Genomic DNA, 27,082 nt, shown 5'->3' with positions numbered 1-27,082 from the left:
ACATTTACAATCTACAATCTGTCTAAAGCCTGCTACTTTGAGGCTTAATCTGCATGATGAATCCTTGGTCTCCACAACCCCTTATCTTAACCCAGATATTCCTTTCTATTGATTCAAATCTTTTTTTTTTTTTTTTTCCCCCAGACAGCTCTGTCGCCCAGACTGGAGTGCAGTGGCACTTTCTCAGGTACTGCAACCTCCGCCTCCTGGGTTCAAGTGATTCTCCTGCCTCAGCCTCCTGAGTAGCTGGGATTACAGGTGCATGCCACCTTGCCCAGCTAATTTTTGTATTTTCAGTAGAGACGGGTTTCACCATGTTGGCCAGGCTGGTCTCGATCTCCTGACCTCGTGATCTGCCCGCCTTGATCTCCCAAGTGTTGGGATTACAGGCGTGAGCCACCACGCCCAGCCTCCTATTGATTCCAAATCTTTAGATAACAATTCTTTCAACCAAATGTATAAAAAATCAAGTTGTAGCCCAACCACCTTGGGGACATGTTCTCAGGATCTCCTGAGGGCTCTATCACCGGTCATTGGTTACTCATATTTGGCTCAGAATAAATTTCTTCATATATTTTACAGAGTTTAACTCTTTTCGTCAACAGTTCCCACTCCCCAGTGTTAATGTTATAAACAATTCAGTAAAATTGGAAAATGTGGTCTATTAAAAATTTGGGGCCGATTGCGCCAGCACTTTGGAAGGCCAATGCGGGTGGATCACCTGAGGTGAGGAGGTCGAGACCAGCCAAACATGGCGAAACCTCATCTCTACTAAACATGAAAAACAACAACAACAACAACAACAACATTAGCCGGGCGTGGTGGTGCGCCTCTAGTCCCAGCTACGCGGGAGACTGAGGCAGGAGAATTGCTTGAACCCAGGAGGCGGAGACTGCAGTGAGCCGAGATCACGCTACTGCCCTCCAGCCTGGGTGAGAGAGCAAGGCTGTCTCAAACAAAAAAAAAACCTTAGAAAAGCGCAGGCGGTTTTTTGTTTTTGTTTTTGTTTTTTTTTTTTTTTTTTTGAGAGTCTTGCGCTGTCGCCCAGGCTGGAGTACAGTGGTCGAATCTTGGCTCACTGCAACCTCTGCCTCCCAGGTTCAAGCAATTCTTATACCTCAGCCTCCCAAATAGCCACCACGCCCAGCTAATTTTTGTATTTTTAGTAGAGACGGGGTTTCACCATGTTGTCCAGGCTGGTCTTGAACTGCTGACCTCAGGTGATCCACCCACCTCGGCACCCCAAAGTGCTAGGATTACAGGCTTGAGCTACCGTGTCCGGCGCTCTGGAGGTCTTTAATCAAGTAAAAAAGCTGCATTATATCACTTGCTCAGGTTGCAAGCCTTCAGTGAGAAAGAATAAATGGAAATAGAAATCACTTATTGAAACAGATCTCAAATAGCAGTTTTGTTGGTAAGACCGCAGGAAAACGTGGGAACTGTGCTGCTGGCTTAGAGAAGGCGCGGTGGACCAGACGGTTCCCCAGGGGAGCAGTCTCTCCGGGCCACCGCACCTGCATCCAGGTTCCCGGGTTTCCGAAGACTCTCAGCTGTTACCCAGGGCTCCGTTCCGAGCCACACCTGTGGCTCCTGAGTTCCCCCTGGCGCACGCGCTCCAGAGCTGGGGCCGCGTGGACCCCGCCGAGCAGGAAGAGGCGGAGCGCGGGACGGCGGCGGGAAAAAAGCGCGCGGGAGGCGTGCTGCCACTACACCACTTCGCCTGTCTCCGTCCCGCCGCTCGCTGTGCCACTTCGTCTTCCTCAGTCCCGCCGCTCGCCGTGCCACTTCGCCTGCCTCTGTCCCGCCGCGCCATGCCCGTCGCCGGCTCAGAGCTGCCGCGCCCGCCCTTGCAGCCCGCCTCACAGGAGCGGGACGCCGAGCCACGGCCGCCGCACGGAGAGCTGCAGTACCTGGGGCAGATCGAGCACATCCTCCGCTGCGGCGTCAGGAAGGACGACCGCACGGGCACCGGCACCCTGTCGGTATTCGGCATGCAGGCGCGCTACAGCCTGAGAGGTGACGCCGCGGGCCACTGCGGGACCGGCGGCGGGAAGGAGGGAGGCGCGGCTGGGGAGAGCGCCCGGGAGCTGGCGGGCGCTACGGAGCCCGTTTAGTCCTAACCTCAATCCCGCGAGGGAGGGGACGCATCGTCCTCCTCGCTTTACAGACGCTGAAACTGAGGCTCCCATTAGAGACGTGACTGGCGCAGGGTAACACACACAGGAGCGACAGCCGGGAGGTGAGCCGGGTCCCAGCGGCTCCACGGCCGTGGCTCGCAGTCACCCCAGAGATGCCGTGGCCCCTAAGGCGGGCATGATCGGGCAGCGTTTGCCCGGTGCTGGAGAGTGAGGGAGAGCTGCCCGGGCTTGACCGGGCGCTGGTCTAAAAGTCCTGGCTTTTGCCCCTCCTCCTTCCTCCCCTGTTGACCGTTCCGCTTTGCAGAGTTTTCAAAAACTGGAGCGAAAGTGATGTGGGCGGGGCACAGGCGGCGGGAAGAGGAGAGTTGAGGCTGGCGCGGGAACTTGGTTTCCTGGCGGCCTCCCATCCAATCCCCACGAACCAGCTTTCCTCTTAAACCTTGAAAAGAGAAATTCGGAAGTCCGAGTATAAGTTCTTACTCGTCCTTTCCTCTTTTCCTTTCAGACAGGATCACTCCAGGCAAAAACTAACTGCCTCGCGGGTTATTGGCGTCAGGCTTTCAGGGGACAGTGGGGCGGGGTGGGCACAGGACGTTAGGCAGCCGATGGCCCTGCCTAACGTCACACGGTCCTGTCATCCTGGATCCTGCGCCTGCTGCGTGGGGGAGGGGAGACTCCAAGGTGTGTAAGCCAGGGGCTGACCTTGACCTCTCAGATAAATGGAGCGCAGCCTTGACACAGGGTTGGAGGTGGTTTTGAGTGGGGAAACCCATTCTTGATGAAGCAGATTCACTGTGGTTAGGTAGGGGGAAAGCCCTCTAGCCCACGGAACCATCTAGAGACTGGAATACACACCAGCTGCTTTGGCTGATCCGCGTGGGCTGCTTGGGGAGTTTTGTCTAAGCAGAGGGATCCACTTTTCTGCAGCTTCAAGGCCTTTGATAAGCCATAGACCTCACTTTTAACCCACCTTTCTGCTTAGACATTGAGCAAGTTACTTCTCTTTTCCTTTTTTTTTTTGAGGTGGAGTCTCACTTTGTCGCCCAGGCTGGAGTGCAGTGGCGCGATCTCGGCTCACTGCAACCTCTGCCTCTCGGGTTCACGCCATTCTCCTGCCTCAACCTCCCGAGTAGCTGGGACTACAGGCGCCGGCCACCACGCCCGGCTAAATTTTTTGTATTTTTAGTAGAGACAGGGTTTCACCGTGTTAGTCAGGATGATCTCGATCTCCTGACCTCGTGATCCGCCCGTCTCGGCCTCCCAAAGTGCTGGGATTACAGGCGTGAGCCACCGCGCCCGGCCTCAAGTTACTTCTCATACAGCTTCCCTATATGTTAAAAGTGGAGGAAATAATGCTCCGTAGGCGATTCTGATAAAAGCAGGTGCAAATCTCTCTCTGTTGTCTGAATATCAGCTACACCACAAGAGAGTGTGGGATGAACGAGTACTGCATTTAAAGATAAGTTTTTACACTTTTATTTCTCTGTGGCTCGACACTTCTGATGCCTCCCTTTTTGTCCCTGGGACACAGGCTTGGTGTTGTCTTCACACCTTTGTGACAAGATTAGCACTAGTGGGCAGTGGATAGTAGCTCCTCCCTTTTTCCACATGGTCATCCCTCCTCTTGCCACCATCTCACTGTGTGGAATTCCTGTGTGCAGTGGTCACCGGGGCACAGAGGTGCTGTGTCAGCCTGAACTGGGTTACTGATGTGCCTTGCAGCCTGGCAGCTCCACCCTGATCTCTGGCCCACTTTGCGGGAGTCTAGGCTTTCTGGATGCTCCAGGGCCTCGTGTCCCAGGGCAGTTTTCTTCCCTGAAGAAAGTTGGATGGCATGATCTGTCTTCCTGTCTTGAAACTGTGTGGCAAATTGTTTTTCAGATGAATTTCCTCTGCTGACAACCAAACGTGTGTTCTGGAAGGGTGTTTTGGAGGAGTTGCTGTGGTTTATCAAGGTAAAGAAGTCACTACTATTAGAAGTCATTAGTCTGTTTTCAACACAGCAGCCAGTGAGATCCTTTCAAAAGTCAAAGCAGCCAGGTGTGGTGGCTCTCGCCTGTAATCCCAGCACTTTAGGAGGCTGAGGCAGATCACCTGAGGTTAGGAATTTGAGACCAGCCTGGCCAATATGGCGAAACCCCCATCTCTACTAATAACACAAAAAATTAGCCAGGTGTGGTGGCACACGCCTGTAATCCCAGCTACTCAGGAGGCTGAGGCATGAGAATTGCTTGAACCCAGGAGGTGGAGATTGTAGTGAACTGAGATCGTGGCACTGCACTCCAGCCTGGGCGACAGAGGGAGAACTTGTCTCAAAAAAAGACAACACAAAAGGTCAAAGCATATCATTCCTCACCCTCAAGCTCTTAGTGGCTCCATTTCACTCAGTAAGAGCCACGGTCCTTATGGGGTCCCTTTTTCAGCTCTGGCCTTAGCTGCTGCTCTCTGCACCAGCCCTGCTGTTCTTGTGAGTTTTTGAGCACACCGGGACATCCCCACTCCCTGGAACCTTCTTCCCCCACACTTGGCTCCTTCCTTTGAGTCTCTACTCAGGCAAGCCTTCCTAGACCTGATTTAAAACTGTGACTCTTCCCCCAACCTCCTTGGTTTTTCTCCATAGACAAACGTCACCATCTGATGTATGTCAGCCTTTCCCCTCCCCTGTTAGAAGGGGGACGGCAGACAGTAAATCAGTGAAATGTGCTGTAAGCTTTATGAGGGCAGAGGATTTGTTTCTCGTGTTCACTATTGTATCCCTAGGGCCTCAAACACAGCCTGCCACATAGCAGGAGTCAATATGTATTGATCACTAAATATAGATACCATCTGTGTTCCCATGTTCATATAAACTAGAAGAGTCTCTTCAGTAACAAGGTGAACCCCTTCCAGAGGGCTGAGTAGGTAACCTCAGGCCGGGGCCAGAGTGCTCTGAAGACAGGCAGCAGCCCAGCCCAAGCTCCTCTTTGTTCTGTGTCCTGGTCTAGAACCAGCAATGTTCTGACCAGTGCTTTTTGGAAGGTAGCTGGAGTCTGGGCTCAGGTCTGGGCCATGCTAGAAGCTGGGATCCCTTCTATAGAGCACTTGGTGTGGCTTGTATGGTCCTGGGGCAAGCCAGACCCAAGCCCTCTTATCCCATTTTAGAAAGTGCTTAAATTTGGATCCAGCCCCAGTCTGCCTTAGCTCTGTATTCTTGGGGTATTTTGTTCTGTATTGGCCTGTCTCGACCGACAATGAGCCTTGGATTTGAAACATATCATCAGAAACCTCAGAAGATGACATTCTTAAACTGGCTAGAGCCTGGTCTGAATGGATGAAAAGGAGAGACTTTTGAAGCAATATGTAAAAGACTGAGAAATGATTTGTTGGGAATAAAGAAAATCGGGACAAACTCAACAATAGAAAGGGAGGAAGCAGGAGACTCAGGAATAAAATGCATTCCCCTGTTTCAACTTAATGCTTGAATTCAGGATTCTAAGAAGTCCTTGCCAGGAACATCAGACTCACCTCTGATAGTCATAGTCAGAGTTACTCCATTGGCGACTCGATCAATACAGGAGTTGATGCACCTGTACTGTAAAATACTGATTAGTCTGATCATCAGGAATATCCTGCCAGGTAGCAGATACACAGAACAGATTGCATGTAGACATTAAATTCGTTTTGGGATATCACATGTAGACAACACATTTGATTAGGAAACAAAAAACTGTCAGATCGGTGGATTTCACTTAGAGGTGTTTAGTCTAGAAAGCTTAGTTGGGGGGAATGGAAGAAAAGATCTGAGAGGGTGGTTCCAAAGAAGGGATCAGACTGTCCTAAAGCCCTCAGGAATCTGGGCTGAGACCAGCCTGCTTAAAGTTAGGATGGGCAGCTGGGCGCAGTGGCTCACACCTGTAATCCCAGCACTTTGGGAGGCCAAGGTGGGCGGATCACCTGAGGTCGGGAGTTTGAGACCAACATGGAGAAACGCCATCTCTACTAAAAATACAAAATTAGCCGGGAGTGTTGGCGCATGCCTGTAATCCCAGCTACTCGGGAGGCCGAGGCAGGGGAATCACTGGAACCCAGGAGGTAGAGGTTGCTGTGAGCCGAGATCACACCATTGCACTCCAGCCTGGGCAACAAGAGCGAAACTCAAAAAAAAAAAAAAAAAAGGATGGGTTCCATATGGGTGATGTCAAGTGCCCACCTCCCAGCAAGTCAGCAGGGGCCAGAGGCCCTTGTAGGTGGTGTCTTGGGGGGATCAACTGAGATGGCTCAGGATTTACTTGGATGCCTGCTCTGCCCTCCCCATCTCTTCCAGGGATCCACAAATGCTAAAGAGCTGTCTTCCAAGGGAGTGAAAATCTGGGATGCCAATGGATCCCGAGACTTTTTGGACAGCCTGGGGTTCTCCGCCAGAGAAGAAGGGGACTTGGGTCCAGTTTATGGCTTCCAGTGGAGGCATTTTGGGGCAGAATACAGAGATATGGAATCAGGTGAGGAGACAGAACAATGCCTTCCATTTCCTGAGTGCCCTTCCTGGCATGTGTTTGCTCTGTTGTTTTAGATAAGGTCTGGGGGATGAGTCAGTGTCCCAAGAGCTGATGTATAGCTTTGACCTTGTGAGGGGTGGTGCCAGTGAAGCCACAATTAAGCCTCATGAAGGCCATTTCACACTCTTGATGATTAGTACTTACTGGGTGCTTGGCACTTTCCATACCTGTGTCATCGGCAGATAGCCGCATGGTTGGTGTTTGTGTTGGGGAATGGGAAGTTCATCCGTGGGACAAGGGACAAAATGCCCCCATTGCTTTGTGGTAGCTTTAATTGCCCTTTCAAGGCTGAGCCACGGCGTGCTGTAGGTGGCGTAGCTGTGAAGCACAGTGCCAGGGTCACCCTCTGCTGCCAGCTCTGCAGATGTGGAGAAAGAAACATCTCACTCCTGGACTTCCACTTTACTGTCACTGTTGGTGTCACTTCTCGCTGGATGTCAGCCCAGCCCCTCCCACCTGTCCCTAGGAAAAGCAGATGCCACCTTGGGATGTGGGGGTTGTGTGTGCAATTTACTAGCTGGGCAGAGACCAGCAACCTGGAGAGCATGTGTCTCATCTAAGGGGACAGTCACAATTTACCTCCAGCCACCTGGAGGAATTTGGGCCTGGTGATGTCAGAATTATTCGATAAAAGCCTAAATTCTACATTTTATGTGCGATCGTGAGATCTTTTAAATGTTAGTAGTTTCAGGAAGTTTAAAAATGCTGTGTGGACCTAGAATAGGCAGGTTCCTAAAGGCAGAAAGTGGAATGGTGGTTGCCAGGGACTGGGGAACAGGGAGGAATGCGGAGTTCATGTTTAATGGGCACAGAGGTTTTATTAGGGATGATGAAAAAGTTCGGGAGATGGATAGTGGTGATGGTTGCACAACATCGGGCATGTGCTGAATGCCTCTGAATTGCACACATAAAAATGGTAAGTTTGATGTTACGTGTACTTTATCACAATGAAAACAGTTGCTGTGTGGGCCAGGTTATTTGTGCAGGTAAGTGTTCTTTAGGCTGCACCTCAGTTGTAGGGTGTCCTTAGGATGTGAGGCGACTCTCCTGGCTTAATGATGCTTTAAATCCTGCCTAGTGTTCAATTATTTCTTGGCACTGAAGAGGCCTAATAAAATTACGGTTTTAGTTTACAGTTGTATGAGTGCTTAGCTGTTGGATTTTAGTAGGGAAGTTTGTCCCTTCTTGTTTTTGATTTTGTTTTACAGACTCACAGGACATTTTTTTTAAAAAACGCACAGGAAGTTTCCCTGGACTGTACCCAGTTTCCTCCAGTGATAGTATCTTGGGTAACATGCTGTATACATTCACATTGGTGCATTCTTCAGAGTTGTCAGATTTTGCTAGTTTTACGTGCACTTGTATATGTGTATATTTGCAATTTTAGCACGTGTAGATTGTTGTAACCACTACAATCAAGTTACAGAACTACACCACCACAGTTTTATCTTTTTAAAATCTTCGATGTTACCTTTTTCAGAACTGTGACCATGAGAGGACTATTCCTCCCAAAATTTTGAGAACTACTGAACCAGAATATAGTCTGACACTAATAGGCAGAAATTTAACCAGAGGAGATTATGAAGCTCCGCACTTCAGTTAACAGATCACTTCTCAGAATCTCAGATGGAACAAATCAGTTCCATCTCAGAAGGAAGGAAAGGGATTAAAATTCAGAAACCAGAAATGGGAGCAAAGTACAAGGTGGTATAATCATTATAGAGGTTTCCTGACGTTTCCAAGTCAGTCGTGTGTTGAGCTGCTAAACTCTAAAGTAATTTTAGGTGGAAGTGTTGGAAGCATGCTGCTGAGGTAATAGAAAGGAATCCATGGTCTTCTGTTAGTTGGAAAGTACATGGAATGCTATATTCTACATAAGATACAATACTTTCTGTGAGACAAGGATAAACTAGATTTGTCAGTGAAATTGTGACAAGAATCGTTGATGGGTTTAGAGTGTAAGTTCGTGGGGAGCACTGGAAGAAATTAAGATTGTTGAGATTAGAAAGGGTTAGCTATGAGGGGAACAGGAGGAGGTGACTCCATGACAGACCAGATATTCAAAGGACTGTGTAAAAGAGGAAATAGACTTTGTTAGGGCTCCAGAGGACAGAGCCGGGAGTCAGACAGGGCCTTGAACTCAACCCACCGAGATCTGCAAACTTTATGGAATGCACCAGGTATCTTGTAGCCATGGGTCAAGGGGGGACCCTGGGTGAGAGGCTGTAATAGATGACCTCTAAGGCCATCTCATGACATGTGTGATTAATGTGTGTACCTGTCCTCTCTTTTTGACAATTCTACAGATTATTCAGGACAGGGAGTTGACCAACTGCAAAGAGTGATTGACACCATCAAAACCAACCCTGACGACAGAAGAATCATCATGTGTGCTTGGAATCCAAGAGGTTGAAAGAACCCCATCATCTTCATTGATACTAACCATACTCTTAGAGGGAAGCAATGTGGTTTTGTGCAGAGGCACCTGAGGGAGGCAGGACCCTGGGAACTTCCCCCAGCCACATGGTTGGTTGTGTGACCTTGGGCAAGTCACATTTTGCTCCACTTTCACCTTCAGATCATGAGGTTGGGTCCAGATGATTTTCTTTTTTTTTTTTTTTTCCCTGAGACAGAGTTTTGCTCTGTCGTCCAGGCTGGAATGCAATGGTGTGATCTTGGTTCACTGCAACCTCTGCCTCCCGGGTTCAAATGATTCTCCTGGCTCTGCCTCCCGAGTAGCTGGGATTACAGGCATGCACCACCACGCCCAGCTAATTTTGTATTTTTAGGAGAGATGGGGTTTCACCATGTTGGTCAGGCTGGTCTCGAACTCCTGACCTCACGTGATCTGCCGGCCTCGGCCTCCCCACCAGATGATCTTAATTTGCGTATTTATACTCATTCTTACTCTGAAAAGGGCTTTAAATTGCCTAGAAACTACATGTAAGGTGTTAACATTTTAAATGGAAGCCGATGAAGTTCTAGGTCGCTGCCACCTCACTAACATTTTTAACAATTATACTGTAAAATTCAGCTCTACCAGGGTGTAGAGCCAGGTGTGGTGGCTCAAACTTGTAATTCCAACAACTCCAGAGGCCAAGGCAAGAGGATGAGTTGAACCCAGGAATTTGAGGCTGTAGTGAGTCATGATCATGCCACTGCACTCCAGCCTGGGCAAGAGTGAGACCCCGAATATTTAAAAACAAGAACAACAACAACAAACTCTATCAGGATATCATAGTACTTAGGATGGAATATTTGCATCTGTAATAAAGACTTTTTATTTTATTTTATTTTTTTTTGAGACACAGTCTCACTCTGTTGCCCTAGGCTGGAGTGCAGTGGTGTGATCTCAGCTCACAGCAACCTCCACCTCCCAGGTTCAAGTGAGTTCCCTTCCTCAGCCCCCGAGTGGCTGGGACCACAGGCATGTGAATTTTTGTATTTTTAGTAGAAACGGGGTTTCACTGTGTTGGCCAGGCTGGTCTCGAACTCAGGTTGGCCTCAAGTGATCTGCCCACCCTGGTGTCCCAGTGTTGGGATTACACGCATGAGCCACTGTGCCTGGCCATGTAATAGAGACTTTTAATATAGGAGGGTGTACCAGAAGCACCAGTTCCCTGTGGCAAACAGAATTATTCCTGCTGTATTTGTAATTTGGTGCCACGAAGGTAGCCCAGATCCCTTCAGCTCTGATGGAAGAGCATTGCTTCAGCGGACATCTGCAGAAAGCTTGTGCCAATGGATAGTCTCCCTCAGGTCCGTGCCATTGCTGCAGGGGCTGTGGGTTATGGACATCACTGCAGCCCAGTGGCTCTCCTGGTCTCCACCATATGAGTTGGCTTGTTTTTCTCCTGTTTTACTTGGCCTTTAGCTGTGGTCTTTCAAACCACCACCCCTCCTTATCTTCCTCTGTGCTGGTTCCTCAGATCTTCCTCTGATGGCACTGCCTCCATGCCATGCCCTCTGCCAGTTCTATGTGGTGAACAGTGAGCTGTCCTGCCAGCTGTACCAGAGATCGGGAGACATGGGCCTAGGTGTGCCTTTCAACATCGCCAGCTACGCCCTGCTCACGTACATGATTGCGCACATCACGGGCCTGAAGGTGGGCTGTCTCGGGAAGGGTGACTTGTGAGCCTAACACACTGAGCTCTTCAGTTCTTTAATATGGGAAGACGAATTACAGAGAGTTTAGTCTCTGATGAGTTTTTAATTTGATATGTGTAAGTCGTGAACGGGCTTTTACTTTGAAACCTTCCTTTTCTGGAAGGTTTTCTGGCCCTGTGGTATATGCACTAACAGATCTATACAGGTTGTTTGTGATACGGCTTCTATGAATTTTCTCAAAAGCTGAGGTTGGGTGTGGTGGCTCATGCCTGTAATCCCAGCACTTTGGGAGACTGAGGCAGGAGCAATTACTTGAGGTCTGGAGTTCAATACCAGCCTGGGCAACAAAACAAGATCCTGTCGCCACAAAAAAATGGAAAAGCTACACTAAATTATCATTTTTTTTAAAGCCTTGAGGTGTCTGCATACTCTAATGTTTTTAAATGATGTTTTAAAGGAATTGAAACTAACATACTGTTCTGCTTTCTCCCCCGGGTTTATAGCCAGGTGACTTTGTACACACTTTGGGAGATGCACATATTTACCTGAATCACATCGAGCCACTGAAAATTCAGGTGAGAATTAGATGTTATACTTCTGGGTTTGATACCTTCTCTTGATAAAAGGTTGATTGTGGAGCAGGCATCTGCTCAATGCTGTGTCCAAGATAAAGATGGCTGCTCCGAATGCGGGGCTTCAGTTTAGGGAGAAGTGGTGGGCAGGTGGGCAGGACAAGGCAGGCATCTGCCTCAGCACCCATGGGCACTTAACATGTCAGGTGCTGTGTGGTACTAAGCACCAGTACCAGAGGGAAGAGCCACATTCAGGCCAGGGGATTGTCCAAAAGGGGGCATTTAAACTCATTTTAACTTGAAGGAGAATTGAAGTGCAAATGTTTTTCCCTTTTTTTTTTTTTTTGAGATGCAGTCTTTCTCTGTTTGCCAGGCTGGAGTGTGCAGTGGTGCGATTTTGGCTCACTGCAACCTCCGCCTCCCAGGTTCAAGCAATTCTCCTGCCTCAGCCTCCCAAGTAGCTGGGATTACAGGTGCGTGCCACCACACCCAGTTAATTTTTGTATTATTAGTAGAGATGGGGTTTCCTCATGTTGGCCAGGCTGTTCTCAAACTCCTGACTTCAGGTGATCCGCCTGCCTCAGCCTCTGAAAGTTCTGGAATTACAGGCATAAGCCACCACCCTGGCCATAAATATTTTTCATTAATTTTACATTAAGTACAATATTTAGGTCTAAACTTCAAAAGTCTTTTGAAATCCCTAAATTATAGCAGCCAACAATTGATTTGAAATGGCAATAAAAATATAAGTTCATCTGCTTCATGAGCCTTAAGGAAAAAACCTCAGAACCAGAGACTTTTTAGCCCCTTCCAGGTTAGATTCAGGTTTTAAAAGTTACTCCTTTGAGGGAGTTTGACTGCTCTTGAGTGGAGGGTGACTTTAGGCTTATTCTCTCTGGCTTTCTGCTCCAGTCGTTTTTAGACATAGTAAGAAGTTGTAACCTGTCTTCACATCCTAATTGCCACTGTCTGTTCATCCCAGGAATCCTGGCTTTCATCCCTTTCTATTCACTGTCCATGCATGTTATCTTTCCTTCTTTCTGCCAGGGACAGATGGGTTAGGGATTGTGGAATTCAAGTAAACTTAGAGCTACTATGAGTTACAAATTGACTGTGTTTCTGTCTTTAATAAATTTGCCAAGAGTGATTAAAAGAACTTACACCTGATGAGGCGCCAGGCTCCTGACACTGTAATGTCACAAAATACCCTTTACTCTTGATCTGTGCAAGAAAACAGCTGGTTGCGCTCCAATCATGTTACATAACCTACGGCAAGGTATCGACAGGATCATACTCCTGTAAAATAAAACTTTGTTGATCACCTCTTGTGTGCTTGTTTCATGCACATGAGGAGCAATTACTACAAGTTGTACAATTATGGCAAAATAATGATCTTATTTTTTTTTTAGCTTCAGCGAGAACCCAGACCTTTCCCAAAGCTCAAAATTCTCCGAAAAGTTGAGAAAATTGATGACTTCAAAGCTGAAGACTTTCAGATTGAAGGGTACAATCCGCATCCAACTATTAAAATGGAAATGGCTGTTTAGGGTGCTTTCAAAGGAGCTTGAAGGATATTGTCAGTCTTTAGGGGTTGGGCTGGATGCAGAGGTAAAAGTTCTTTTTGCTCTAAAAGAAAAAGGGACTAGGTCAAAAATCTGTCCGTGGCCTATCAGTTATTAATTTTTAAGGATGTTGCCACTGGCAAATATAACTGTGCCAGTTCTTTCCATAATAAAAGGCTTTGAGTTAACTCACTGAGGGTATCTGAAAACGCTGAGATGATGAACAAAGGAGAATGAAATGTATATGCTCTTAGCAAAAACACGTGCGTGCATTGCAATCCCACGTCCTTATAAAGAAGGTTGGTGAATTTTAAGAATTTCACAAGCTTCCCTCAAATCTGCGGGAGCTGAGTAACACCATCAATCATGATGTAGAGTGTGGTTATGAACATTTAAAGTTACAGTCGTTTTATATGTTGCTATAAAAAAGAAGTGTTCTGCATTTGTCCACGCTTTGTTCATTCTGTAGTGCCACTTACCTGCTCAGTTCCTTCCTAAAATAGATTTAAAGAACTCTTCTAAGTAAACATGTGCTATATTCTGGTTTGGATGCTACTTAAAAGAGTAGATTTTAGAAATAGTGACTATATTTTGTCCTATTTTTCTCATTTTAACTGCATCTTATCCTCAAAATATATAATGACCATTTAGGATAGAGTTTTTTTTTTTTTTTTTTTTTTAACTTATAACCTTAAAGGGTTATTTTAAAATAGTCTATGGACTACCATTTTGCCCTCATTAGCTTCAGCATGGTGTGACTTCTCTAATAATTAAGCAAGAAAAAGATGCATAACCACTTCAGGGTTAATCAGTGAAATCTTTTTTCCCTTCACTTTGTACCAGATACCCCCTGGTGTTGCATGACTATTTTTATTCTAATTTATGACAAGTGTTAAATAGAACCAAGAATTATTCCAACAAGTTATGCAACGTGTTGCTTATTTTCAAAGTACAGTTTAATGTCTAGGTGCCAGCCCTTGATAGATATTTTGTAAGAACATCTTTGGCCGGGCGCGGTGGCTCAAGCCTGTAATCCCAGCACTTTGGGAGGCCGAGACGGGTGGATCACGAGGTCAGGAGATCGAGACCATCCTGGCTAACACGGTGAAACCCCGTCTCTACTAAGAAATACAAAAAACTAGCCGGGCGAGGTGGCGGGCGCCTGTAGTCCCAGCTACTCCGGAGGCTGAGGCCGGAGAATGGCGTGAACCCGGGAGGCGGAGCTTGCAGTGAGCTGAGATCCGGCCACTGCACTCCAGCCTGGGCGACAGAGCGAGACTCCGTCTCAAAAAAAAAAAAAAAAAAAAAAAAAAGAACATCTTCCTGGACTTTGGGTTAGTTAAATCTAGACTTATTTAAGTATTAAGTAGGATAATGTGTATTGATTTGCTAAAAGAATCAAGTAATAATTACTTAGCTGATTCCTGAGGGTAGTATGACTTTTCATTGAACTAATCTTGGTAGGATTTTTAAAAATCCATTTCTGTAAAACTATTTCCAAGAAATTTTAAGCCTTTTCACTTCAGAAAGGAAAAAGATGTTGGGGCTGAGCACTTAATTTTCTTGAGCAGCAAGGAGTTTCTTCCAAACTTCACCATCTGGATACTGGTGTTTCTTTACAGATTCCTCCTTCATTTCTGTTGAGTAGCCGGGATCCTATCAAAGACCAAAAAAAATGAGGCATGTTAACAACCAACTGGAACAAAAACAGATTTTATGTATTTATGCTGCTCCAAGAAATGCTTTTACGTCTAAGCCAGAGGTAATTAATTATTTATTTTTTATTTTTTGAGATGGAGTCACTCCATCTGTTGCCCAGGCTGCAGTACAGTGGCACAATCTTGGCTCACTGCAACCTCCACCTCCCAGGTTCAAGTGATTCTCCTGCCTCAGCCTCCCATGTAGCTGGGATCACAGGCACCTGCCACCATGCCTGGCTAATTTTTTGTATTTTTTTGTAGAGACGGAGTTTCACCATATTGGCCAGGCTGGTCTTGAACACCTGACCTCAAATGATCCACCTGCCTTGGCCTCCCAAAATGTTGGGATTACAGGCGTAAGCCACCACACCCAGCCCCAAAGTAATATTTTTAAAATAAGTTTTGAGATTGTTGGAAATAGGGCAGAGGGACACATTTTACTGGCTACTTGCCAGTTAGTTAACTCATCAAACTCTTTGATAATAGTTTGACCTCTGTTGGTGAAAATGAGTCATGGTCTCTTGAACATGATCAGAATAAACGGCCCTAACCACACAATTGTAGTCAAAACTTTTTAGGTCACTAACTTGCTAGAAGGTGCCAGGTTGTTTTGCACAAGGAGTGCAAATGTTAAGATCTCCACTGGTGAGGAAAGGCTAGTGTTACAGAAGCCTTGTCAGAGGCAATTTAACCTCCAAGCCCTGGCCCTCAGGCCTGAGGATTTTGATACTGACAACTGAAGAACCGTTTGTTTCTGGATATTGCAAATAGGAGTCAAAGTTTGGTGCTGCATGGTCTAGTTCACGAGACAGGCATGGTAGTGGCTGGCAGCATCTCTGCAGGGGCCCCCAGGCCACAGCTCACCTTGGGAGGCATGTAGGAAGCCCGCTGGATTATCACGGGATACCTGAAATGCTCATGCAGGTGGTCGACATACTCACACATCCTAGGAGGAGGGAATCAGATTGAGGCAATGATGTCTGAAGTCGGATTATTCACATAGTGCTAACTTAAAGCAGAAGGGGCGAGTACCACTCAGAAATGACAGTGTGGGCCAAGGCTTAGCTGTGTTACCATGCGTTTCTAGGCAAGTTCCTAAACCTCTGTGCCTCAGGTGCTTTTCTTCTAAAATATAGCAATGTGGGGTGGGGACTTTGATGAAATGAACACACGAAGTCCCTCTAGAGGTTTTGTGATGCCCTTTAAAAGGCATCAATTCAGACTCTAAATATCCGGAATTATTTGGGTTCCTCTGGTCAAAAGTTAGATGAATAGATTAAAATCACCAAATTTTGTGATCTATTTTTTAAGAAGTGTTTGTATTTTTTCCTATGGCTGCATTAGCTGCCAGGGGCTTGGGGTTTTTTTGGCTGGGAGGGCTGTTTTGTCACTGCCTCAGCTGGGCATCTAGGAAGCATTAGCACTGTGGACTTTCTCGGTGCACTTTGCACCTGATAAACAATCTGAACAGGTCCATGGGACCACAACTGAGGGAGGTGGGGCACACCCACCTCCATCCAAGAACCGAGACATCTAGGGAACCAAACCCAGATGCAGAACAATAAAATATATTCCATGCTCTCCACCCAAAAAAATAAAATCACCAAATGAGGTTCCTTTCAGCTATACAAATGATTGAGATGAAGAGCAGAGGATTTAGAATCGGGGCAATCTGGGTTCAGGTTCTGCGTCAGCCACTTTGTAGTTCTGAGCCTTGGGGCCAGCAACCGAGATCTGCTGCCTGACTTCCATCACCTGTTATTGAACAGCTGTGACAGGCAGGCTGATATGGTTTGGATTTGTGTCCCTGCCCAAATCTCATGTTGAACTGTAATCCCCAGTGTTGGCGGCGAGGCCTGCTGGGAGGTGATTGGATCATGGGAAGTGGTCCTTCATGAATAGTTTGGTACCCTTTCCTTGGTGCTATTCTCGAGATAGTTATCACAAGATCTGTTGTTTAAAAGCGTGTAGCATCTTCCCCCCTCACTCTCTCTTCCTCCTGCTCTTTGCCATAAGAAGTGCTTGTTCCCCCTTTGCCTTCCACCATGACTGCAAGTTTCCAGAAGTTGAGTAGAAGTCGCTATGCTTCCCGTGCAGCCTGCAGAACTGTAAGCCAATTAAATCTCTTTTCTTTATAAATTACCCAGTCTCAGGTATTTTTTTATAGCAGTGCAAGAATAGACTAACACAGTATAAAATAGTTCCGCTATATTAAAAGACAGCACCTGTCTACTCACTACCTACCCCCCCTGAAGAGAGAAACGGTTACCATTATTACTGAAGCCTCCTATGTACCCTCAAGGGTCCTATTTATCTCTCTCAGTCCTGAATTTGGCGTTTCCCTTTCCCAGTGAATGCTTTTTTGCCTTTGCTATATACTTGCAGTGATCTTTCTGTGGGACATTTAATTCCAGGAGACAAGAAAAGTGTAATAAGCAAAACACTATGTGTACAGATGACTGGAAGGAGATTGTCCTAATTTAAAAGACCAACTGGGGCATTCTGAGAAATAAGATGAAATAAATGTATGTCTACACCATGGAAGACTCCAGTACTGGGAAGAGGAGATGGGACAGTATAGAATACACGTGATGAAAACAGGAGCTGGTTACGGGAGTAGTGTGGTTGCAAGCCTCACTCTCAATGTACTTAAAAAGTAAAGTGAGTCAGCTACCAGACCCTATCCTAGGAGGCAAAATGACTGTTTGTTGGTGGGTCTCTGCTGTTACTGCCCTGTGTGGAGAAGTGGAAGCAGAACCCACTCCGCCTGAGAGTTACAGGACGGGCCAGTGGACAAGGTCTTAGTGTTTTTTGGTCATGAAGGCAGAATTTACAAGCTCTGGCCTAGATTGAGGGACCCTACTGAAGCAGAAAGTATTAATCCCACATTACTGACCTGTTTTTAAGGCTTGCAGAGACTGATATGTAGTCAAATATAATCAAGTGCTGCACCAGTTCACAGAGGCCAACTCCACCAGCATGGGGGCAAACAGGAACTAAAAGGAAATTGTTTCTATTTAATACCAAGAGTAGGGCAGGGAGAGGAAGGGGTGAAAGGGAACTTTCTGGTTTTTCTTATTGCCCATAGGTGATTAAATCATTCATTAATATTTAGGGATGAAATTCCAAGATGAAAATCATCAATAATTCCCGGATTAAGGCTAAATGAGTTAGAAGAAATCAAAATGGCAAACTAGAGACTCTGCGTGTGAACTGCAAGCCATCAAGGGAGGTGTCTGATTAGTGGGGAAATGAAGGTCTGGTCTGCAGCCACTGCAGCACCCTTACTTTCAAACTTTTTGGCCATCAGTAATACTGAGAGGTTCTCATTGACACTGCCCAGTCTGCAACTGTCAATCTGGAGGAACTGCAGGGCCTTCGCCTGTAGGAGTTGCTTAAATATCACTCTATTGTGGCACTGGAAATAGAATTGAACATAACACCAACAGAAGAGTCAGCCTTGGCCCTCAGGATCTCTAAAACCTGGCAACACGGCCCCTCTATGCCAATCATTACTCATCAGTGGCCTTCGGGAAGCCCAGACTGTATTTTGTCTTTGTTCTCGCCGGGCATGAGGCACGTTTTTCTAGTGTGGGCAGGGACCTTGTGCTCACTTCTTTACAAATCTGCTAATGCAACAGTGTGAGTCAGGGTAAAATCACACTGGCTCGCCATTTATGAGGGAATGACTGTCACAGCGACTGATAAGTGGGAGATGAACTGAAGCATCAGGATGAAATACGGTGACAGTGATGAGCAGGTGGCACAGACGACAACGCGGAACCGCGGCAGAGCAGTATTGCTCCTTTTGCCGGGAAAACAGAGACTCTGCTCCTCACACTGCTCTGCTCGTGGGCTGACTGCAGCAGGTTTTGGCAGGCACTTGGGCTTCATTTATAAGCTCAAAAAGTGAACGCAGTCATGTTTATTCAATTTGAAAGCTGGCTTTCTTAACACCATTTTCTGCCCTTGCAATAGCAACTTTAAATTGCTGCCTTGTCAACTTCAATTAGACCCTTTGAAAAACATAAATGATCTTAGTCATATAAATTGGAGAAATAGCCACAAACTTTTTCTGTATCTGACTAGACTCTGATAAAATGACCCAGTTTCTAAGATGATGAAAATTTCCCAACTGAAAGTACAGCAGGTGATGGAGCCTAACACACGACTGTGTCCTTGGTCGCTGGTCAGCATGTACTGACCCCAAGGGGATGTCACTCACCTGTTGGGGGCGTCACTCACCTGTTCTCCTGTGGCAATGCCAATTCCTAATGGGACAAGTGCCTATAAAATAGAAGGCAGCCTGGTGTTATTTTCCTAAGTTTTGAACTGCAACTCCTAATGTTTAAAAACATTTATAGTTGAAGGAGGAAACGGCCCTGCTGTTGAGCCATGTGAAGACTCAAGACTGGCAAAGGATATCCAGGGGAACACATGCGTTCAGGAGGGCTCTGCATCTGCAGAGGAGAAGGCGAGCCCTGCTGAGCTGCCACCACCAGCCCTGTTCCTGACCAGGGCTCTGCAGATGTCCTTCTGCAGTGTCCTGGCCCATGCTCCAGCTGCGCTCCTCCCAACATGGACGGCACCTCCTTCTGCAGCCTGCGCAGTGGCATAAGGACAGGGCCACTTGGACTGGCTCATTGTGAACTCACAGGGTCCAACCTTTGGCCGACTCCTTCCTGTGGGTCATCACTCTGTCATTTCCCTTCTTCTTGCCTCCCTGAGAAACCTCCTTCTAGAACCCTCTCATATCTTTTTTTTTTTTTTTTGAGACCAAGTCTTGCTCTGTCACCCAAGCTGGAGTGCAGTGGCATGATCCTGGCTCACTGCAATGTCTGCCTCCCAGGCTGAAGAGATTCTCGTGCCTCAGCCTCCCAAGTAGCTGGGATTACAGGTGCACGCCACCATGCTGGCTAATTTTTGTATTTTTTTTTTTTTTTTTTTGAGACGGAGTCTCGCTCTGTCGCCCAGGCTGGAGTGCAGTGGCCGGATCTCAGCTCACTGCAAGCTCCGCCTCCTGGGTTCACACCATTCTCCCGCCTCAGCCTCCCGAGTAGCTGGGACCACAGGCGCCCGCCACCTCGCCCGGCTAATTTTTTGTATTTTTTAGTAGAGACGGGGTTTCACCGTGTTAGCCAGCATGGTCTCGATCTCCTGACCTCGTGATCCGCCCATCTCGGCCTCCCAAAGTGCTGGGATTACAGGCTTGAGCCACCGCGCCCGGCCAATTTTTGTATTTTTAATAGAGTTGGGGTTTTGCCATGTTGGCCAGTCTGGTCTCAAACTCCTGACCTCAGATGATCCTCCCGTCTCAGCTTCCCAAAGTGTTGGGATTACAGATGTGAGCCACTACACCTGGCCTCGTGTCTTTGTTGATTCCAAAATCCTCTTCCTTAAGGCAGGAAAAATCCGTGAAAAAAAACTAAAAAAAAAAAATTCCTCTTCCTTCCAGCTCAGTGGGTGGCCTTAGACCTCAATCTGCAGATTAGGCTGAGACCACTGCTCACCTGGTAGACTCCTCACCTGCTGAGGTACTGGACTCTGCACCTGAACACAGCCCTGCTGCTCTCTGTCCTCTCACCTGGTCCCTGAACACTACCTCACTCACCTGCCACCTGGCCTCTGGGCAGTCCGTCCATCCTCGACTGGGACTGCGACTCCACAGCTACTCTGCGAAGGCATCCTTGGTTTCTCCCTGGTTTCCCTTCCCTTTGTTTAGGATAATAGCAATCACACTAATAGCTCACATTTTTGGAGCTCTGAGTACCTGCCAGGTGCTGTGCAAAACACTGTCTTCAATGATTCCTGGTCTCAATCCCATAGGAGAGAAGCCATCGTTATCCCCATTTTATAGAAAATGAGAAAACAGGTGTGCCGGGTTTGAACTGTTCCTGGATCACAAAGCTAGAAAGTGGTAGAGCCTGGGTTGGAACTCCACTGATCCCAGAGCCAGAGGAGGCATCTGAATCACACTAAGCCAACTACTCAGCAGAAAAATCCCTTCCTTCAGCAGCCAAGTATCCCTGATTCCAGTGCTGGCCCTGAGTCTCATGGGATGTGTGGCCTTGGGCAAGCCCCGCCTGTGCCACCCAAGGCCTCGGCCTTCTCATCTGCAGAAGGTCTTAGTTTGAGCAGATGGTCTCTAAGGCACCGTTTCAAGCTAACATTTTATGCTTCTTAAAATTTCTAATTTAAGTACCCTTGGTTCTTTATCTCAAAAGAGAAGAGAAAGGGAGAAACGGAGGACGGGGGAGGAAGAAAGGCCATTTGACTTATTTGTTCTACCATTTTAAGCATATATGTCAGACTAGGGGCCAAATGTTTTTCTTCCTTTTCAATATTTCCTGAATCTGCTCTATTCAAGCTGCCCTCTCCCTTTATGTCTCCCAGATGCCTGGAAAAGCCTCCTCACCCCCATCCCTGCCTGGGCTTCTCCCTGCCCATTCCTCACCTCCCACACACCCTCTGTCTCAATGGACTCTACATGTAGCCACCAGTCACATCATCTGTGCTCCAGCTGTCACTATGCTATTTTTTTTTTCTTTTTTTTTTTTTTTGAGACAGAGTGTTGCTCTGTCACCCAGGCTGGAGTGCAATGGTGCAATCTCAGCTCATGGCAACCTCTACCTCCCATGCTCAAGCCATTCTCCTGCCTCAGCCTCCTGAGTAGCTGGGATTACAGGCACACACCACTGTACCCAGCTAATTTTTTTTTTTTTTTTTTGAGACGGAGTCTCGCTCTGTTGCCCAGGCTGGAGTGCAGTGGCACGATCTCGGCTCACTGCAAGCTCCGCCTCCCAGGCTCACGTCATTCTCCTGCCTCAGCCTCTCCAAGTAGCTGGGATTACAGGCAGGCGGATCATGAGGTCAGGAGATCGAAACCAGCTAATTTTTGTATTTTTAGTAGAGATGGGGTTTCACCATGTTGGCCAGGCTGGTCTTGAACTCCTGACCTCAGGTGATCCACCCACCTCGGTCTCCCGAAGTGCTGAGGTTACAGGTGTGAGCCACTATATCCGGCCACTATGCCGTTCTTTCATTGGAGAAGCTGCAGTGGCTTTCCCTGACTGGCTGCATCCTCTGAGTGGACAGACCCCATAATCCAGCCCCACGTGGAAGCCTGTCTGACAGCTCCCCAGCGTGTGCCCTGTACTCCCTGGGGCATCTCCACTGCCCCCGCCTGGACCTGCAGGCTGTGCAGCTGCTCCTTCCTCAGATGCTCCTAAGGGGATGGCCTCCCTCCTGTAAGCAAAACCTGGGAGGGTTAAAGCCCAGAGCAGCTTCCTGGGAGATGCTCAGTTGGGCAGAGATCAGGTTGGTGCTAGGCCAGCTGGCATTCAGCAGGGCACAGCCACCCTGCAAGAGCCCTAAGGAGGAAAAAGCAAGTGGGACCCAAGGTGAAAAGTCTTGTTTCCCGGGGGCTCATCAGCTGAGATTCCTGTTGTGGAATGATTCCTCAGAAAGTATTTGTCACACACTACAATTATTTCAGCTACTTCATCAGGAAATAAATGCAAGAGGGAACAAGTGAAGAAATTTTAGGATCCGTCCCCAGCACTCTGGGAAACTAAACAAAAAATAAGGTGCCCCAGCAGCAGCCGCCGTTTTCCTACCTTGGAGATGGCAGCATGCCCCAGAATGTCATCAGGGGAGGTTGGCTCCTCAATCCACAATGGCTTGAACTTGGCCAGCTTGGACATCCACTCCACTGCCTCAGGCACATCCCAGCGCTGGTTGGCATCCATCATCTGCAAAAAGAGACTCTTCACAGGGAGGTCTGCTCTGAGCCAACCTCGTGGCAGGGCTGTGGCTCCCAGGGAAGAAATGCTGTCACTCAGTGCCACCAACAGCCGAGTGAGACCCCCTAACACCTCCGCTGAGGCCCAGCACACAGCCCTAACAAAAAGAGTCCGAGAGCAGCCACTGAGACGGGGACTCTGGCTCCAGGTACAGTCTTTAGGAGGAGCTGTGAATTGCTCGAGGAGCCGCTGGGAGGTCTGGCAGTGCTCTGGGCTGGGCCATGAGAAATGCTCGCTGGCCCTGGGCTCTGGTCCAATCTCCATTTAGATGCCACCCAAATACATGTGTCTTACAGTGTTGGTTCTGTTTGTAGAAACCATTTTGTCACATTCTGAATCATGCACAATCAACATTAAGTTTGTTCAACGATCATTTATTGACTATTGCCCACTATGTGTCTGGCACAATAATCAACAGCCTAAACTCTTCCATAATGGCACACCTTCTCCACTAGGCACTTTATGGATTTTGTTCCATTTAATATTTATAATAATGGGCCGGGCATGGTGGCTCATGCCTGTAATCTCAACACTTTGGGAGGCTGAATCCCGTGGATTTATTTTTTTTCCTCTTTTTTTTTTTTTTTTTTTGAGACGGAGTCTTGCTGTGTTGCCCAGGCTGGAGTGCAGTGGCGTGATCTCGGCTCACTGCAACCTCCACCTCCCAGGTTCACGCCATTCTCCTGCCTCAGCCTCCTGAGTAGCTGGGACTACATCACGCCTGGCTAATTTTTTTGTATTTTTAGTAGAGACGGGGTTTCACCATGTTAGCCAGGATGGTCTCGATCTTCTGACCTCGTGATCCACCCGCCTCGGCCTCCCAAAGTGCTAGGATTACAGGCGTGAGCCACCGCGCCCAGCCGAGCCTGTGGATTTCTTGAGCCCAGGAGTTCAAGACCAGCCTGGGCAACATAGCAAAACCCTGTCTCTACAAAAAATACAAAAATTAGCTGGGTGTGGTGGTTCTCACTTGTAGTCCCAGCTACTCAGGGGGCTGAGATGGGAGGATCCCCTGAGCCAGGGGAGGTCAAGGCTGTAGTGAGCTGTGATCATGCCACTGTACTCTAGCCTAGGTGACTGAGACCCTACCTCAAAAAATAATAACCCCATGAGGCAGTTCATATTAACCCATTTTACAAATAAGAAAACTGTCATGCAGAGAAATTAAATAACTTGCTTAAGAACAATAAGTCAAGTGAATGGTGAGTTCAAGTCCAGTCCTCTCCCTCCTAGGCCCTGGCTTTCTGTGTACCACTATCCTTCTTGGAAGCCAGGTGCTGGCTGTGCCCAGCTTAAGGGACAGCCCCTCATCCCTGATCTTATCATGCTTGGAGAAACGGATATCTCCATAGAATGTGCTAAGTGATAAGAGCTCCCTCCCAGGACACTATGAAAACCAGAGGACAGTATGCCTAGAATGAATTTTTTTTTTTTTAAGATACTAGATCTCACCCTGTTGCCCATGCTGGAGTGCAGTGGTATTATTGTAGTTCACTGCAGCCTCCAACTCCTGAGCTCAGTGATCCTCTTGCCTCATCTTTCAAAGTAGGAGGGATTACAGATATGCACCACCACACCCGGTTAATTTTTTTTCTTCTTTTAGAGATGGAGTCTCACTATGTAGACCAGACTGGTCTCCAGTCCTCCAGTGATCCACCTGGCCTCCAGTGATCCACCTGCTTTAGCCTCCCAAAGTGTCAGGATTATAGGCATGAGCCACTGTGTTTGGCCCAGAACCAACTTTTTTTTCTTGTATTTTTTGGTACAGATGGTGTTTTTCCATGTTGCCCGGCTGATCTCGTACCCCTGAGCTCCGGCAGTCCGCTCACCTAGGCATCCGAAAGTGCTAGGATTACAGGCATGAGCCACAGCATCTGGCCAGCCCAGAATCAATTTTTATCATAAGTTATTTGGATAAAGATGACCTCATTTAAAAAAACAGCATTAATTCATGTATAAATAGTGATCCTGGGTCAAGAACTCAAAATTTCTTTTTCTTTTTTTTTTTTGAGACGGAGTCTTGCTCTGTCGCCCAGGCTGGAGTGCAGTGGCCGGATCTCAGCTCACTGCAAGCTCCGCCTCCCGGGTTCACACCATTCTCCTGCCTCAGCCTCCCAAGTAGCTGGGACTACAGGCGCCCGCCACCTCACCCGGCTAGTGTTTTGTATTTTTTAGTAGAGACGGGGTTTCACTGTGTTAGCCAGGATGGTCTCGATCTCCTAACCTCGTGATCCGCCCATCTCGGCCTCCCAAAGTGCTGGGATTACAGGCTTGAGCCACCGCACCCGGCCAAGAACTCAAAATTTCTATTTTAACTTATGCAAAAAAGCCTCTGAAGCCTCATAAAAACATCTTACTGTGACTTCCTTTTATGAAAATATTTTACACATAAGAACTGGTTTATAAAAATACAAATCAGAAATGACTGATCCTTACATTTATCTCAGTGAAGTTCCAACATTTCTTCAGTAATGGCCCTGACACCCTCCTACCTGAGGAGCTGGGAGGGGAGATTAAATGATTGACACACGAGAGCACCAATGGGAAAACTTTGCTCAGGTGCATCTGTGTTAGCAAGAAAGGATCCTTAACCCCAAACTTACTTAACTAGTTCTGCAGAATTAAAAAATGTAAAACTATTAGTCCCTTTGCTTTTTTTTTTTTTTTTTTTTGAGTTTGCCTACTGCAAGACTATAGAACTGTACTTCCTCTGACAATTACGTTTTTAAATTCCCAATGTTCTTTAATCTTGAAACGAGTTGCATTTAGCCCTGGACAAAGGCCGCTGCTTTTCAGTGGTGTGAGAGGATATTTACCAAAGTCTTCTCTGGTCCAATCATGTCTCGGATGATTTGGCATCTTCGCACGTCATCCTGGAGATCAGCACCCACCTTTACTTTAAACCTAGAAAATGTATTTGGTTTGCTAGTTTAGACCTGTACCTGGACTTGGCAAGGGCACCTGGAGTTTCTGCAGAAGTGACCGTCTTTCTGTCAATAGTTCACAGACCATGTTTTCTAGTAACCTCTTGCTCTTTCCTCATCTTCAGATAAGTCACTTGAAATAAATCTGTGAACTTTATCTCTTCATTCAGTATCAGGGCAATGACTCTCAATTATCTATTGACCTGGAGTTAAGAGGCTAGACAGAGAAGTCAGGTCTTTTTTTTTTTTTTTTTGAGACGGAGTCTCTCTCTGTTGCCCAGGCTGGAGTACAGTGGCACGATCTCCACTCACTGCAAGCTCCGCCTCCCGGGTTCACGCCATTCTCCTGCCTCAGCCCCCCGTGTAGCTGGGACTACAGGCGCCCGCCACCACGCCCTGCTAATTTTTGTATTTTTAGTAGAGACAGGGTTTCCCCGTGTTAGCCAGGATGGTCTCGATCTCCTGACCTCGTGATCCGCCCGTCTCGACCTCCCAAAGTGCTGGGATTACAGGCGTGAGCCACCGCGCCCAGCCGAAGTCAGGTCTTTAATACAATTAACTCAGTTTTTGCTGTGCCATGAAAAGGAATTAAGAACAAAAAAGCCACAGTGAGAACTGAAAAGGAGAGCGGGGCTGACAAGGGGTGCTGAGCTACCCTCTGATAGCCTGAATGGGAAGGGTCTGGTTTACAAAGGAGAACTCTGTCTTGAATTAACTCAGTGAGAGGAAGGCCACAGGGATGGTCTGTCCCCTGCAGTGCACGGGCCTGAGGTTCCGGCAGGGAAAATGATGAGGTCATGTAACTAGGGAATAGCAAAGTGCAGCTGGATCCTGCATGCAGAGGTCTCCTTTACACCACATCCAGACACTTATAGGGAGCTCCTTAATCTGTGTGGATGTCCAGCTATTATCTTGAGACACGGGCCTCTACGTCCACACCCCGTGACGCTGCTGTCAGAAGGGTGTGTTGCTGGCTTCAGTGTGGGCACTGGCAGGTGAAGGAGGGGACACCACCATGAGGAGGCCAGCATCTGCCCCCTTGAATGCCAGCCTATCCTCCTTGTGCACCTCCCTGGCTGAGGTCCTCCTGCTGCTTTGCAAAGAGCCTCAGCTTGCAGAGTGCCTGCCGCACACTCTCAGGCACCTGCCGTTCTCTTCTGTACCAGCTAGGGGCTTCAACTACATGATCCGTGATGCTCCAGAGAGGGTGGCTGGCCTTAGGCTCTGGGTGCCAGGCTTCCTGTGCTGAGAAGAGGCCCTTTAAATCTCCCCACAGCCTTCTCTGCCTTACCAGATACGTTGCTGCAGCCTCCCCCGGGTATGTAGAGGGAGGGCAAGCAGCCAGCACTTACAGCAGCTGCTCTGAATCCTGCCCTGTGCTGGTCCTTCTGAGATATGGCAACTTTGAGGAGGACCCAAGCTCATATTATTTCTATTGATAGACAGAAAATGAAGTTCAGAGAGGCTGAGCAATTTACTCATGACCACACAGCAAGTACTTGCAGGGGGTGAGGGGAAAAGGCAAGATGTGATTTCAGTTCCATCAGATGCCACCATCTCTTTCCATGGCTTCATGCTGCCTCCTTCAAGCTCTCACTCCTCAACCCTTTATTTAGCTGAGGCATTAACAAGAATTCAGTGCCTCTCCAACTTAAGTGTGCACAGGAATCACTCGGGGCTCTTGTTCCAATGCAGATTCCCATGCAGCGGGTCTGGGGAGAGGCCCAGGCTGCATTTCTGAC

General features: G+C 47.6%; 2 protein-coding genes across 8 annotated transcripts in view; one reads left to right on the top strand and one right to left on the bottom strand.

Annotated features, from left to right (window-relative positions):
* The first annotated feature begins 1,648 nt into the window (after window positions 1-1,648).
* TYMS (thymidylate synthetase) lies at window positions 1,649-13,356 on the top strand. Of its 3 annotated transcripts, XM_025364956.1 has the most exons (7): window positions 1,649-2,016; window positions 4,020-4,093; window positions 6,442-6,616; window positions 8,980-9,081; window positions 10,603-10,778; window positions 11,284-11,355; window positions 12,762-13,356. In XM_025364956.1, exons 1-7 carry the CDS (start codon window positions 1,812-1,814, stop codon window positions 12,897-12,899), a joined length of 942 nt encoding a protein of 313 aa, XP_025220741.1. In that variant the 5' UTR covers window positions 1,649-1,811; the 3' UTR covers window positions 12,900-13,356. The 3 variants fall into 3 exon arrangements, with proteins under 3 accessions (XP_025220741.1, XP_025220742.1, XP_025220743.1); XM_025364957.1 differs by lacking the exon at window positions 8,980-9,081; XM_025364958.1 differs by lacking the exons at window positions 4,020-4,093; window positions 6,442-6,616.
* The window catches only part of ENOSF1 (enolase superfamily member 1), a 43,604-nt gene continuing 26,758 nt past the window's right edge, over window positions 10,237-27,082 (bottom strand). For 2 of the 5 annotated variants that reach the window (XM_025364955.1, XM_025364951.1), the window contains 8 exons: window positions 25,233-25,320; window positions 22,231-22,365; window positions 18,860-18,901; window positions 17,903-18,032; window positions 17,511-17,610; window positions 15,479-15,560; window positions 14,328-14,570; window positions 10,237-12,978 (listed from right to left, as the gene is read on the bottom strand). In XM_025364955.1, the coding sequence (XP_025220740.1) occupies window positions 14,469-14,570; window positions 15,479-15,560; window positions 17,511-17,610; window positions 17,903-18,032; window positions 18,860-18,901; window positions 22,231-22,365; window positions 25,233-25,320 (679 nt within the window). In that variant the 3' untranslated portion in view covers window positions 10,237-12,978; window positions 14,328-14,468. Of the gene's footprint in view, window positions 13,914-14,231; window positions 14,571-15,478; window positions 15,561-17,510; window positions 17,611-17,902; window positions 18,033-18,859; window positions 18,902-22,230; window positions 22,381-25,232; window positions 25,321-27,082 lie in introns of all 5 variants that reach the window. The other 3 variants (XM_025364950.1, XM_025364953.1, XM_025364952.1) reach the window with 3 other exon arrangements.

This window comes from Theropithecus gelada, chromosome 18 (genome assembly GCF_003255815.1).
Source record: "Theropithecus gelada isolate Dixy chromosome 18, Tgel_1.0, whole genome shotgun sequence".
In the NCBI taxonomy this organism is placed as follows: domain Eukaryota; kingdom Metazoa; phylum Chordata; class Mammalia; order Primates; family Cercopithecidae; genus Theropithecus; species Theropithecus gelada.
The sequence above is the reverse complement of the archived record's forward strand: the minus strand, read 5'-3'. Positions and strand labels throughout refer to the sequence as shown.

Bases quoted from the DNA above. Each gene is read 5' to 3' on its own strand.
- TYMS (XM_025364956.1), top strand. From the start codon at position 1,812: ATGCCCGTCGCCGGCTCAGAGCTGCCGCGCCCGCCCTTGCAGCCCGCC. The intron at 4,094-6,441 runs GTAAAGAAGTCA...CATCTCTTCCAG, and splicing joins AGTTGCTGTGGTTTATCAAG to GGATCCACAAATGCTAAAGA. The intron at 11,356-12,761 runs GTGAGAATTAGA...TTTTTTTTTTAG, and splicing joins TCGAGCCACTGAAAATTCAG to CTTCAGCGAGAACCCAGACC.